Genomic DNA, 12,985 nt, shown 5'->3' with positions numbered 1-12,985 from the left:
TTTTTTTTTTTTTTTTTTTTTTTTTGCTTTCTCTCTCTTGCACTCTGTCATATGGAAACCAGATCAAGATTATAAAACTATTGCCCACAAACTGTGATCTTTCTCCTCTTTTGTGGTGAGAACTGACAAGTCAGTGATGGCTTGGTGCTGTTGGTACTAGCTGTTCATGCCGCACTCATTTGTATGTATCGGGAAGTGCCGAACTTGGCGTTCTTCTCAGTTGGCACACAGGCTGGTGAAACGTCAGATTTTTAATTGTGATAAAGTTCACGAAAGAAAAAAATTATGGCAGATGTTTCCTTTTGTCAGAGTGAACTGAATCATTAAAATGTGATATGATGTACTATGAACAAGTCAATGTAAACACCATCCCTGTGAACATGTCAGAAGACTGAAGAACTTAGACCATTCATGGTAATGTTAAAAACCATGTGGTCTGAATGCTGTATTACCAAGCTTTTCTCTTTAAATGCAGAGCATGAATCTTATGAATTTTTATTGCCTTTCTACAAAATGAAAAGATAACATATTCTGCTGTGGTAAAAATATCCTGGTAGCTTCTGCAGTGTGGTTGTCGTTTCGCTGGTGGTTTACTCAGAGGTCTGCTTTTCACAAGTAACAGTGAGGTATCCCATTCCCATTGAGTGCTGAGCTTAATTTCCTCTTTTCTAGAAGATATATTTTTGGGAAGTCTTACTCCTTTTCCAGTCTGAAGGAAGTGACAGAAACGCTGCTGCTTGCTGAGGAATGCCTGTGATGATGCGTTAAAACTGGCTCCCGATAAGCGGTTATGGAAAAACTGCAGGAAGCATCTGAAAACTGACATTCTCTGTGGACTTCTCCTAATTCCTCCTCACATCTCCTGTTTGAGGATTATTGTCCACACACTCACTTAGACCATTAGTCAGAAAAGAAGTGCATTACAAACTTCCTGATACTTCCCCATGACCTGAGTACTTTTTATCTGCAGTTATTCTCGTTCTTGCTGGCATAAGAAATCTTGACTAGATTCTGATTCTTATTCCCAGTGTTGTCCTTTCTCAAGATTTTGCCTTAAATTAAATGATTTTCTTAATGCTTCAGCTGCTGGAATCAAGCATGAATGAATACCTTAATTTTGACATAAAGGTCAAGGACACTCTGGAAAGATAAGATCTAGGTGGATCCCACAGGGATGTTTTATGCCACTCTTCCGATTTCTGATTTGAGGGAGCCTGACTTACTGTTTTGGAATGCTGTGCATTGGGAATAGATTACTCTGTTATATCATAAAGAGGGTTATAAACAAGAGCAAATCCAAATCATTTTGCCCACCAAAAATCTCAATCCTCACCTCTTTTGAGGGTGCACTGCAAATGAGGTGAATGTGTTTTGCAGACACATTTAGATTCTCATACAATGTGATCAATGACATTGATTTATTGGGGAAAATTTGTGTTTCTGTGCATGGACATACGCGAATTGTATGCCAGTCCTGTATTTTATTTTAAGTGGGCTTGCAGAAGCCAGAAATAATGAACTTAGCAATGTGATAACAGTTGTTAATGGCAGAGCCTCTGTAGTTCTTGCACCATGGCAATTCGTGGAAATGCAGTGCGCTTTTCTAAACTGGCATAAGTTTTTACACCTCTCTTGCACCATAGGAGCTTAATCCATCATGAAACCTCGTTAGAAGCTGCGCCATTGTATCCTGAGGCAGATGTGAAATCTGTGTGAGTCACTGATCTGCGATCAAGCTGAAGGAAACTGAGTCTGTGGTTCTTAAGAAAGAAGGCGCCCATTTGGGATGCATTTACACAGCTCCTTTTGTATAAATCATTAGTGCTATAAACTATCCATTATTGTTAGGAGAAGAAATTTAACAATGCAAATAAAACAAAATACTGTGGCAGAGCAATTTTATGCTTGATTGTAATGTTTAATGGCATGTTCTCATAAAGAGATTTTTCCCATCCTTCAGACCTATCGTGTCTGTGACTCACTTGATTTCCGATGGTTTGAACATCCCTCATTTTATTCCTAGAGTTGTTTTCTCTAGAGCAATTTCTGTAAACGTGCTGCAGCATGGGGTTATCCAGGGTTAATTTCCCTTATGATTACACATCCAGACAGCATGTATGTAAATGCTGCAAGACAAATGATAAGAAAACTGCAGGATGAAAGAAAACAAATTCCTTTGTTTTGCATGTAGATTCATTTACCAGTATTGAAGTCTTTCCTTTGCTCACTTTTAAATGTTAACACTAGCTTATATTGGCATTGTAGTTCTTTAAAAGCATTATTTTTATGTCATCGCTGACCTCAAATTTTGCATTCTGTTGATTCCCTTTGTTCCCCATATGTCTTCAGATACTTTTTCCAGGTTCTCTCTTCATCCTTTACTTTCAGGTACAAGACAGCACCATCAGTGAGGCAGAACTTTGTATCTCTAAACTAGCTGATTATATTAATGTCAGAAATAAAATACTGCTCTTCACATTCTACTTTTATTTTTAGTACTGTATTGTAATCCTAGTTCTGCTTTCCCTTCTTATCTCTGTTCGGTCTTGCCCTGAAATTATTTTTATTTTAGACCAGGGTTACTGGGTTTCCTTGTGATCTTTCTGCACTGTCCAGCTTTTTGAAGTCTTTGCATACACCTTAGTCAGAAAGTACAAAAATATTTGATAGTCTTTTAACCTGCAGTCGAGTGCCCATTGTTTTCTTTTCCTGGCTGCCAGGGAGTTTGCTGGCAATTGAGATTTATGGAGCGAATAATCCACCTGGCAGGAGACTCTCTGTAACTGAAGTATTTTCTTTAGTGGAAGAATGAACGTTCTTTGTGTGTCTAAAATACCACTAATAGCTTATTTAGCAACCTGTACTTCTACAACAGGGCTTTCAGTTTTGTGTTGGAGGTGGATTTTTGCATATGCTTAATTCTAGCATCAATGCTAATTCTATCCCTCATTTAACTTTCATCCATTCCTATGGCAGGATAATGCATGATGTGATCTCTCAGCTTTTTAATGTGGTCCTTAGTGCATTTCTTCTAGCTCCTGCTTGAACAGAAAAAAAAAATTAATACTGAGGGATGATTCTTTCCTGTACTTGCTGGGAATTGCCTGGAAACCACAGGGAGCTTAGGCAGGGTAGTCGTGCTGCAACCAGAGACTCCACAGAATCCAGTACCAGGTACTAACTGCAAGTACTGCTGGGAGAGCTCTGAATAATAACAGAATTTTAAAAACCCTAAACAAACAATATTGTCATCCTTTCTTGTCTTTTCTCCTACTTAAATAGCTCATTTTTACACTTAGTTGATTTGAGCTCAAAATGTGACAAAAGCTGTGGAATGTGATCAAAACTAAGGGTGGAAGGAGGTGCAGTATTTTCAGTGCAGCTGATTTTGTTCACTAATTTTGGACAGAACTAAGTGGAGGGTTGAAGCAGCCAATGACGAAAACACAAGGAAGCCGCTGTATCACAATATTCACCCTAATGGTGGGAAATTTTGGTTCTCAGACATCCGGTGACTTTGTCCCCTTGGAGATGTTTTCCTGGTCTGAATAATCCGGGTTGATTATCTTCCTCATATTTACAGCTGCCTTTCCCTGCCCAGAGCTTCTCATTCCTCAAGCATCAGCATCAGGAAATTCTGTACCTGTTTTTCAGCAGTGGCAGGGGAGCATCCAAGTTACCAGCAGTGTGATCTCCAGGGTAAGCAGGGCCAGGGCATTATGCTCACTGTACCATTTAACCCTGCTGGAACAGACGACTGTAAATTGCCTATGTCAAGCCAACACGTGAGGACTAATAGAACTGCAGTGGGGATAATTCATAAGTAGATTTTCTCACTCGCCAGTGTAAACAGAGCCAGTGCTAGTCAGGTCTGAAACGGTGATTACTTTTAAATCAGCATGTTATAATTCAGTGTCCCTGGTTGAACCCTCCTTCCAGCAGAGGAAAACAAACCACTGCATGCGTGGCCAGCACAGGGATCACTCAGGCTGTGCAACTAACTATGCATATGAAGGACCGCTTGAATTTCCTAATCCTTATTACTGCAGAGTAAAGAACAGCTTTAACTGGGAGTTAATTTAGAGGCCTTAAATACTGTCTTCTTCTCTCCACCAACTTTACTTCTTTTGGGTTGCGTTGCTAATCTCTCCACAGTGCTCCCATCTGCTTGTTCCTTGCACCTAATCACATTAAATACAACATAATACATCTGGATACATACTGCTGGCAAATCGGTTACTTGAGTTCACTGCCTATGAAAAAAGCACTTTTTCTTTCCCACGGTTGGTGCTGTTCTTCTGTCTTTTTTCTGACAAACTTCAGATTTAATCAGAAAGGTGAAAATTTCCCCCAGGTGGAGGCAGTTTGAGAGGTGGGGGCATGGGGCATTCAATGTGTGCATCTGCAGTTGCCTGAAGCCTTGAAGTTGCTTGACAGTGCAGGGAGGAGGAAGCACCTCTGCACACACAGCCACTGTCCAGGCTCCCCAAGTGAGTGACCCCAAGGGGCTGGCTGCAGGCAGGAGGAAACACCCCCTTATTGTCCAGTTTGAAGACTGCGGGTTTTCTCTTACTTTTCAAAGTATCACAACTGGCCAAGAACCTGCCCACAGTCAGTAATGTCTTTAGAGAATCAGAGAAAAAAAAGGGAGAAGTAGCAGAAATGCAAAAGTCATATTGAGAAAGCAGTATCTGTGCAGTTTTGGTCACCAAAGCATGACTGTTTCTTTACACTTGAGATTAACATCTTTACTAGCAGTAAAATAAAAAATTCAGATTTTGTTCTTGTGGGTTCCAGAATGAGTCTTTAGTTTTCTCAGTAATGATCTGAGGAGACAGATCAGTGAACATGTCCTTCATAAAATTTCACCTGTTACCAAGTTTAACTAGCCCTTGGTTTTATCATTAATATGCTAGACTTGTAATGGCCTGTGGAGAAGCATTATGACTTTGTGCCAGAACCTGCTTAAGGAGCTTCAACCCTGACGCCAGAGCAGCCGTCCTGCTCAGAGGTCATGGTGGAACCTGCTACTTGGAATATTAGCTGGAAGCTGCTCCCCCATTCTTGTTGACAGAGAAGCTTATATGGGCTCTCTGGCACAGGGCTTGATTCACATTAAAAGGTTTGTGATAAATTCTTAATAAATAGGTGATGAGCCAAATATTGTTGTGAGGACGTTCTTGAGGATGATTATCAGGTGTGCTACTTACGGATACAGAAGTCTGTAACCATTTTGCAGTCATTGTGCTTGCACTTGTACAATAATAGTTGGTGGGTATTGGGCTAGAGAGGGAGTAACGGGTGTTAGTTACCAGTCTATGAGCTGAGTCCCCAGTCTTGCCAAAGCAATTTTATGTCATGGATTAATGCTCGTCAGAAACTGAAGACTCTAAACATCTACAGTTCAATTGTATGAGTAAAGTAAAGGAGAACCATTAATGCCAATATGTTAATTTGGTTTGTTTTCTGCTTTCTTTGTAGTCTTTAAACTGCACTCATCTGAAACCAGCTTCTCATTTTAAACATGAGGTTGGGGAATGATGTATGTAGGTCAGTCTTTGGCTCAGAAACTTTACCTTACAAAGTCCTTGAAAACAAAGAGTTTGCAACAGAAAGGTAATTGGCCTCAGCAGCAGCTCTGTACACATTGAATGGATATGCCCACACAACAGCCATGTTCAGAAGTCTGGTCTGTTGAATTAATTGTCTTCAAAGTAGTTTAAGGACAATCAGATTGTAATTTTGAAGGTGCTCCACATCTGCTATCTGTACTGAATTACTTATCTCTGCTGGTAACAGTGCTGTACTTGGTTAATACTCCACTTGCACAAAAGCAATCTATTGACAGATAATTTAAACTCATTCTGCTCTTCTAGGAACTCTCATAGGATATTTACTTACAGTCCACAATCACTGTCCCCCAGCTTGATTGTTGTGTTTGGATTGAGGCCTTAGACCTTGCAGTATCAAGCTAAACGTCAACAACAGTTTAATAAATCCAGACAGTGGGGATAGCCTGTAACCAGGAGAGGGGCCCTGCTGTGTGCTGTGGATATATATAGCAGGATATGTCTCCCTAATATTTTTAACCCCCTGGCTCTTCATAGTGCTAGCTTGATAGGTGACTGCAAGCAGGCCCACTCCTCTCAGCCTCTTTCCCCTCCTGGCTTTTGCTCTTTGACTTTGAGTTAGGGCATCTTTTTATTTGAGGCTGGTGCATGGGATTGACAAACATGAGAGGGGTGGGCAGCAGTGGGTCTCCCTCCACAGTCAGTGCCAGCGTGTCCTGGGGGCCTGTGCTGGGTGTGGGGGAGAGCAATGCTGCTGTGAGCTGAGCTGAGCCAGCCACAGCCAGCTGGGAGAGGGGCATGGAGCCCCCCAGTGCTGCAGCCCATCTCCTCTGCTTCCAGGAGCTCCAAGGCCTTGGCCAAGTGTGGACCAGAGGGTGAACTCACTTTTCTTGTTCACGTAAACACACTGGCCTCATTCAATGCTTCGGGGATGCCACCATAATCCGAGAAATAACTAGGAATGGGAGGAGTCTTGGCCATGATGGTGAAGCCAGTGTAGAACGAATATCCTGGGAATTGAGGGACACGGTGCTAATGGTGCTTCCTAACACGGCAGAGACGCTGTGGGACTGTGCTGCTCCTCTGCACAGCGGCAGCAGGGACAGCCCTCAGTCACTGCTGCTGGCCTCCATTGTGGTGCTGAGGGCGAGTACAGGTGGGGAGCGGGATGAGGAACCCATCTGGCAGCGTTCCTCAGCCAGAAAGGCACCACAAAGGCTGGCTCAGTGGCTGGGCTGGGGCAGGCACAGGGGTGCAGGGATAAGCACTGGGGCTCTGGGGTAGGCAGAGGAGTTTAGGGGCAGGCACAGGGCTTCAGAGGAAGGCAGCACTGCTGGAGCTGGGAGTTCTGCCAAAGAAACACACATGCGGCTGGAGCCCCGTGGTCTTCTTTCCCCTCCTTCTTTAGGTTGTATTTGATTTTTTAACTTGAGGTTACAGGCATTGTTCCTTCTGATGGCTATGGTTTTACGGTATAGCTCCAGGATGCGGCTCCCTAATATTTGACGCACACGCGCACACACACGACTGCCCGTGAAACTCTCAATAAGGAAGCGGCGGCCGCGCAGCTGGGAGGATCCCGGGATCACTCTCGCTGCCGGTGAGAGGCTGGGGCCGAGCTTCGCTTGCCGGCGCCCTTTGGAGCGCCCAGGGCCGGGAGCGCGCCCGGCCCCGCGCGGTCCCGTCGCGGCGGGCGGGGCGGGGCGGGGCGCGGGCACGTGCGCGGGGGCGGCGCGGGCGCGGCGCAGGCGCGGGCGGGCCGGGGCAGGCGGCGGAGCCGGGGCGCCCCGAGCGCGCCGCGCCGGGCCGGGCTTAAAGAGCGGCGGCGGCGCGGGCCAGGTACGGACCTTCCTGCATCCCTCCTTCCCTCCCTGTCTGCGCTCCGTGCCTCCCCGCGGGGCTCGCCCACCAGCGGGGCAGCGCCTTTCCGTTCTTCTTGTTCTCGCCGGTCGACTGTTTTTTTAATTTTTTTTTTAATTTTCTTTTTGTTGTTATTCTGGTTTGGGATTTTTTTTTTTTTTTTAACTCGTTTCGCCCCGGGCGCGGAGCCCGGCGGGACCCTGGTGTCCGTGCGTGCGCGCACACGCGCGGCCGGGGCACGGCGGGGCGGGAGCGGCCGGTGCCGGCCGTGCCCGCCCGCTCCGGCGGCGGCGGCTGCGGGGAGGCAGCCGCGCTCCGGGCGCCGGGACAGGCGCGGGCGGGAGGCTCCCTGGCAGCCTCCCTGACCGTGTCCCCTCGCTGGATGGAGCCCGGGGCTGCCGGGGATGCGGTGCCCGCCGCGGGGGCTGGCGGAGCGGCTTGAGCCCCCCGCCCGGCGGAGGCGAGCATGTCCAGTGAGCGGCTTAACAAGACAGCGGTGAAGGATGCGCGGTTAAAAGACCTGTTGTTGGAAAGAGGTACCGGCGCGTCCGCAGGGGCAGGGACCGCGGGATGCGGCCCGGGGCACCGCAGAGCCCGGGAGCGCTCGCCGGCGGAGCTGCGGGGGGAGGTTCGGGGTGACGGTCTGGTGTGATTGCTGGTAGGGTTGTAAATTATGTCTCTCTTTTTCGAGCTCTTCTGAGAAGGTAATTTGATTCCGCGTGTCGCCTTTTCCGTGTTGGGCGTTTACCCTGAAACGTTGTGTTTGGTTTTAGGTTTTTTTCCACTGGATTTTTTTTTTTTTAGAAATGTTGTTTCTTGCGCGTAAGGATGTATGTGAGTGTGACAGGCTCAGGGTAGTAAAACCAATGCATTTCTCTTCCTGAAGCTTTGCCCGGTTTCTTTCCCAGTCAATTTATAGGAAGAGTGCGGAGGAGGAGATGCCTGTCTGGAAGGCGGTGGCCCTTCTCGCCTGGCAGGTGTTGGGCAGGGGACGTGATGGGGGCCGGGGTGACCCAATGCCTGTCAGCAGCCTCTAGGAACTATTTAAATGGCCTTGATCAGTGCCAGCAAATACAGACTGCTGCTGCTGCAGCCTGCCTTTGCTTTTTACTGCTAATAACCTAATGAGCAGCAGGAATGTCACTCAGGAGGAAGAAGGGATTTAAAATTATCTTTCTTTTCCCCGTGCTTTCCATTGAGGAAATCTTCTTGAACATCAGTAAGGTGTTCTGTTGCAGTTTGGTGTTTACAATATAAACTGAATGTGGGAAATCCCATGTGCTCACAGCTGTGTGCTGTGATTTTTATTTTCTTTATTGTATGGCCATATTTTAATCAAACCTTTTCAAATTGTTCCCTCCCATGGGAAGTGCTCACAGACCAAATCAATCACTTCTAAGGGAGAGGTACTGTCTCTCGCCACTGGAATGTAGGGGTCTTGATAATTTTAGAAGACTCTGTCCTTGGCAGATAGAGAAGTAACATGTCATTCTAGTGAACTGTGCATTCTAGGAAAGCCTAAATAAACATTGGTTGTTTTGCATGTTGCCCTTTAGCAACAGTCTCTCAGTTTCCAGTCTAAAGTGTGACATGGACCAAAAGAAAGTTTGGATAAAGAAACCCTTTAGTACTTCAGTAGCCACAGAACGTGAATTGCAGAAGTTGTCAGCTGTGTAATGTCTGTGCTCTGTGTTGCTGAGCCAAGAAAAGACAAGACTTTTAACTTAACTGTGGTTTGGGTGGGTTTATTTTTTAATTAATTCTGTTCTTCCGGCTTTTTGATCTTCTGGTGCTGACATTGTTAGCTTCCAGGGATGCAAGAGAGGGGAAAAAGAAAGATCGCTGCCCTGCGTGTGGGGTTGATAGCAAATGCAGAGCACAAAGCACTGACTAACCATTTGAAAATGCTGGTGGTCTTAATGATGAGTGGAAAGTACTTAACAGCAAAGAGTGATAAAGTGATAGACATATTTTTGCCCTTTACCCTTTCCTTAGCCTTAAGTAGGCTTAGTTACTCCTCAGGAGACGTTTGCAGACCCTCAGCACTTTGGTGCTGTGGCTGTGCCTGCCGGTAGCTTGTGACAGACGCCCGGACCTTGGCACCAGCCCCCACTGGACACCAGCATGCTTGCAGCTCCTGTAGTCTGACATTTTGTTTGCAAGAGATTTTAGAATAATGAAACAGCCTTGGGTTTTCTTTAGGTCCACTGCAGGTTCATCTTGGGTTTTATGTTAGAGTGGTGTTTTTCTAGCTCAGCTTCACAGTTGTGTTGTGTCTGCACAAGTCTTCGGCTGTCACACAGAAAGCTGAGCATGGCTACAAATTAGAGATGGGGGGGGGAAAAAGGGCTTATTTTCTGATATTTGTTCTGTCCTTTCATTTTCGTATGGCATCTCTCCTTCCTCATTAACTTTTTAAAACAGAAATTTAGTATCGGTTCCCCAAAGTTCATGTTTTTGCATCCAGAAAGTAGTGCCCTTTTTGGAAAGAACTGAAACTGAGCAACTTGAGCTGCTTCTTTGCTTTTTCTACCAGCCTAGCAACCAAAGACCTCCCCCCATTTACTGGAGTTGTCTTTCAAGATGAGAGCATCCCCAGTTAGCAATGCAGTTTCCATAGAAATATCATCAACTAGGTAACTGCAAAGGGCAATTTTTCCCCTTACGTTGCTCATCCTTGCTGCTCCAGTGTAGCCAAAAGGGTGCAAGAGTGACTCATTTCTAAATATACTTAATATTTGTGGTATAGGCAGGGCTTCAGATAAGATGATGGGTTCTGACAGAGTTCATTGTAATTGTATCTCTTGCAACAACCAGGGCCCTGGTTTCATTTTTATCCGTGGTGGAACATCTCTTGTTTTAGAGTACCAGAGCTCTTTTTAGATTTTTACCTGCCTGGGAAAGGCCTAGAAAAGTTAGCATTACACTAGTTGGAGAGAGGATGGTAATTGAAAAAGACACTGCATGTAGATTCAATTGGCTTAAGGTTTTCCACTCTAATTAAATAGCTCCCATGCTATTTACTTGATAAAAAAATTAAGGGTAGTGTACTAAATAATCACTTTCCTGATTCCTCTTGGGCTTTGAAGCTCATGGAGCCCTCTGGTTTCTATTGGTACTACAGGTGGCTACTAAAATAGAATGGGGTTTGTGTGTATGAGGTTTCTTCGGTTTTTTTGTTCAGTGAAATTGTTTTGTCCAAAAGGTTAATCTGTGGTGTTTATGTTGAAAAGTTTATTTCCTGTGGAGGCTGCAGAGAAGAATCACCAAGAAGCTTCTTAGTTTGATCTACAGCCACTGATGCTGATCTGTTTGCTCTGGCAAAAATGAAATAGTTTTCATACTTTTTAGAACAGTTTTCGTCGCAAAACTTTGCAGAATGGACAGCAAGAGTATCTCAAGCCAGATCAGTCTCAGAGAAATATTGAGGGTCTTTTCAGGTTGTTGCTTTGATGGTTAACCTTCTGTGTGTTAATGACAAATTTTCCTCTTTTTTTCTTTGTTTTAGCTGAACTGGAGTTTGTTCAAATCATCATTATAATCGTGGTTATAACTGTTATGGTGGTAGTGATCATCTGCTTGTTGAACCATTACAAACTCTCGACACGCTCCTTTATCAACCGACAGAGCCAAAGCAGAAGACAGGAGGAAACTCTGCAGACGGTGAGTGTGAGCCCCTTGCACCAAACTCATTTTCCTTGGGCTGTATGGGGCTGCAGCAAAGCCTCCCAAAGAGCTCTGGTACGGGAAGCTGCTGGAAAAACTTCTGATAACACTTTTAATACTTCCTACAGTTAGATCTTTTGCCAAAGTTGTATTTGTCAGTAGCAAACAAATTTGGAACGCAAACGTAAGGTACACTGTCTTTAGTTATTTTCAGACCCTGCTATGTTTTATGTAGCCTCTATTCATTTTGCATTTGGAGGCTTAGATGGGACATCTTGTTTGCTGCTGCTGTAATTTGAGAGGGGAGTGTGGAAGGGGAATGAATGGTGATTAGCTGGGCTGCAAAGATTTGAAATGCATGTTGTTATGACTTTACATATATTGTCCGATATCCTGGGGTTTTATTTCTGTTACTGTTTTGTGAAGCTGCCACGGCTGTTTGGTGGATCACAACCACTGTCCCAGTAAGGGTCCATGTGGGGTTTCACCCCCGGATTGGGGTGACCCCAAAAGATGGAAAAGTCCCTCCTCCAACCCGTGCCTTCGAAGAAAGACTCAGTAGTCTTCTGTTGTCCGGTCTCAAGGTTGTTTATTGTTGGTTATCTACAAGATTCTTCTCCTGAACTGCTGTGGCCCGTTCAGCAGGTCAGACAAAGGCACACTGCCCTCCCAGGGGGCTGGTGCCATCTTTTATATCATATATTACGTACTACATGTTTATACTTTTTCCCCAATACCTACTATCTATATTGAATAGTGACTTTCTACTCTAAACCAATCTGTGAGTGCCAACATCACCAAAGACATGGAGGCTAGGAAGGAGAAAGAAAGGAGGACAGGGCACACCCAAGTCCCTCCATCTTAGATCTCCTAACCCCCCTGTACAAAACTTGGACCCCTGCGTACAAGGCCTAAAACCCCCCTGTACAGCACTCAGAAATCCTACCCTTTACTTCGTGACTACTTCTACTGCAATATCTAAACTTTTGTGACTTCTTGTTCTTCCTGCAAAGTTGGTAAACTGTTCCATGGGTCAGGTTCAAAGCCACAGGGGTCTCTGGCTGCATGCCAGGGTCTCAGATGCTTTTGACCTGGGTCTGGAACGTCTGAGAATGTCTGTGGGACATTCTGAGTTCCGACAGGTCCAGGAAAATGTTATGTTTGTTTCACTAAAACAACAAGAAGAGACTAGAAAAAGGATCTCTTCAAGGACCTGGCGTGCTTAAGATGTGTTGTTACTGAGTCAAAGGCTTAAGATGGAATCTCAGTCAGTACTTGTTAAGAGTGTGTTTAGTCAACCCAGCAGTAAATGAGCACCTAATTTGCCTTGTGAGCTAGGAGTTTGCTGGGTGGGATGCTCTGCTCCCTTGTGAGGATTAAGCACAGTGTGTCCCTGACCTTGGGATATCCCCCACAAGCCACAAAGTGTCCTGTGGTGTGGCAGGGAGGTCCTTCCTTCTGATGTGCTTTTCCCAGAGAGGTGCCCTTGGCCTCTTTGCTGACAGCGATGCCCAAGAGGCCATTTATGAAGTCACCTTTTGATGCATTGAATTCCTGCTAGCAGTGCTGAGCTCACAGCTTCCCCTTGCTGTCAAAAAAAGTCAGATTGTAACTGAGAGATGTGATCATAATGGTTTACACCAGTTCTAACACCACAGTCTCACCTTGTTATCCATTCCGGTCTTATGTTTCTTCCCTCTTTGTGCTCCTTATGGAGCTGCCAAGGTAATAGTGAGAGGCCTCAGGGGACTGCTCTGGCTGAACACTAATTGCTAGCTTTTTGCTTTTGCTTTTTTTGTTATGGTTAGATTTCAGCAGGGGTGGCAGAGATGCCCCAGGGCTGCTGTGGAGCTGCCCCACTGGCAATTGGCAGCTCCCTCCTGAAAGTC

General features: G+C 45.3%; 1 protein-coding gene across 4 annotated transcripts in view; it reads left to right on the top strand.

Annotated features, from left to right (window-relative positions):
• Positions 1-12,985, top strand: part of LDLRAD4 (low density lipoprotein receptor class A domain containing 4) — a 284,731-nt gene that overhangs the window by 251,029 nt on the left and 20,717 nt on the right. For 2 of the 4 annotated variants that reach the window (XM_038163288.1, XM_038163297.1), the window contains one exon: positions 10,939-11,093. In XM_038163288.1, the coding sequence (XP_038019216.1) occupies positions 10,939-11,093 (155 nt within the window). The other 2 variants (XM_038163309.1, XM_038163302.1) reach the window with 2 other exon arrangements.

Source organism: Motacilla alba, chromosome 2 (genome assembly GCF_015832195.1).
Source record: "Motacilla alba alba isolate MOTALB_02 chromosome 2, Motacilla_alba_V1.0_pri, whole genome shotgun sequence".
Classification (NCBI taxonomy): Eukaryota; Metazoa; Chordata; class Aves; order Passeriformes; family Motacillidae; genus Motacilla; species Motacilla alba.
The sequence above is the reverse complement of the archived record's forward strand: the minus strand, read 5'-3'. Positions and strand labels throughout refer to the sequence as shown.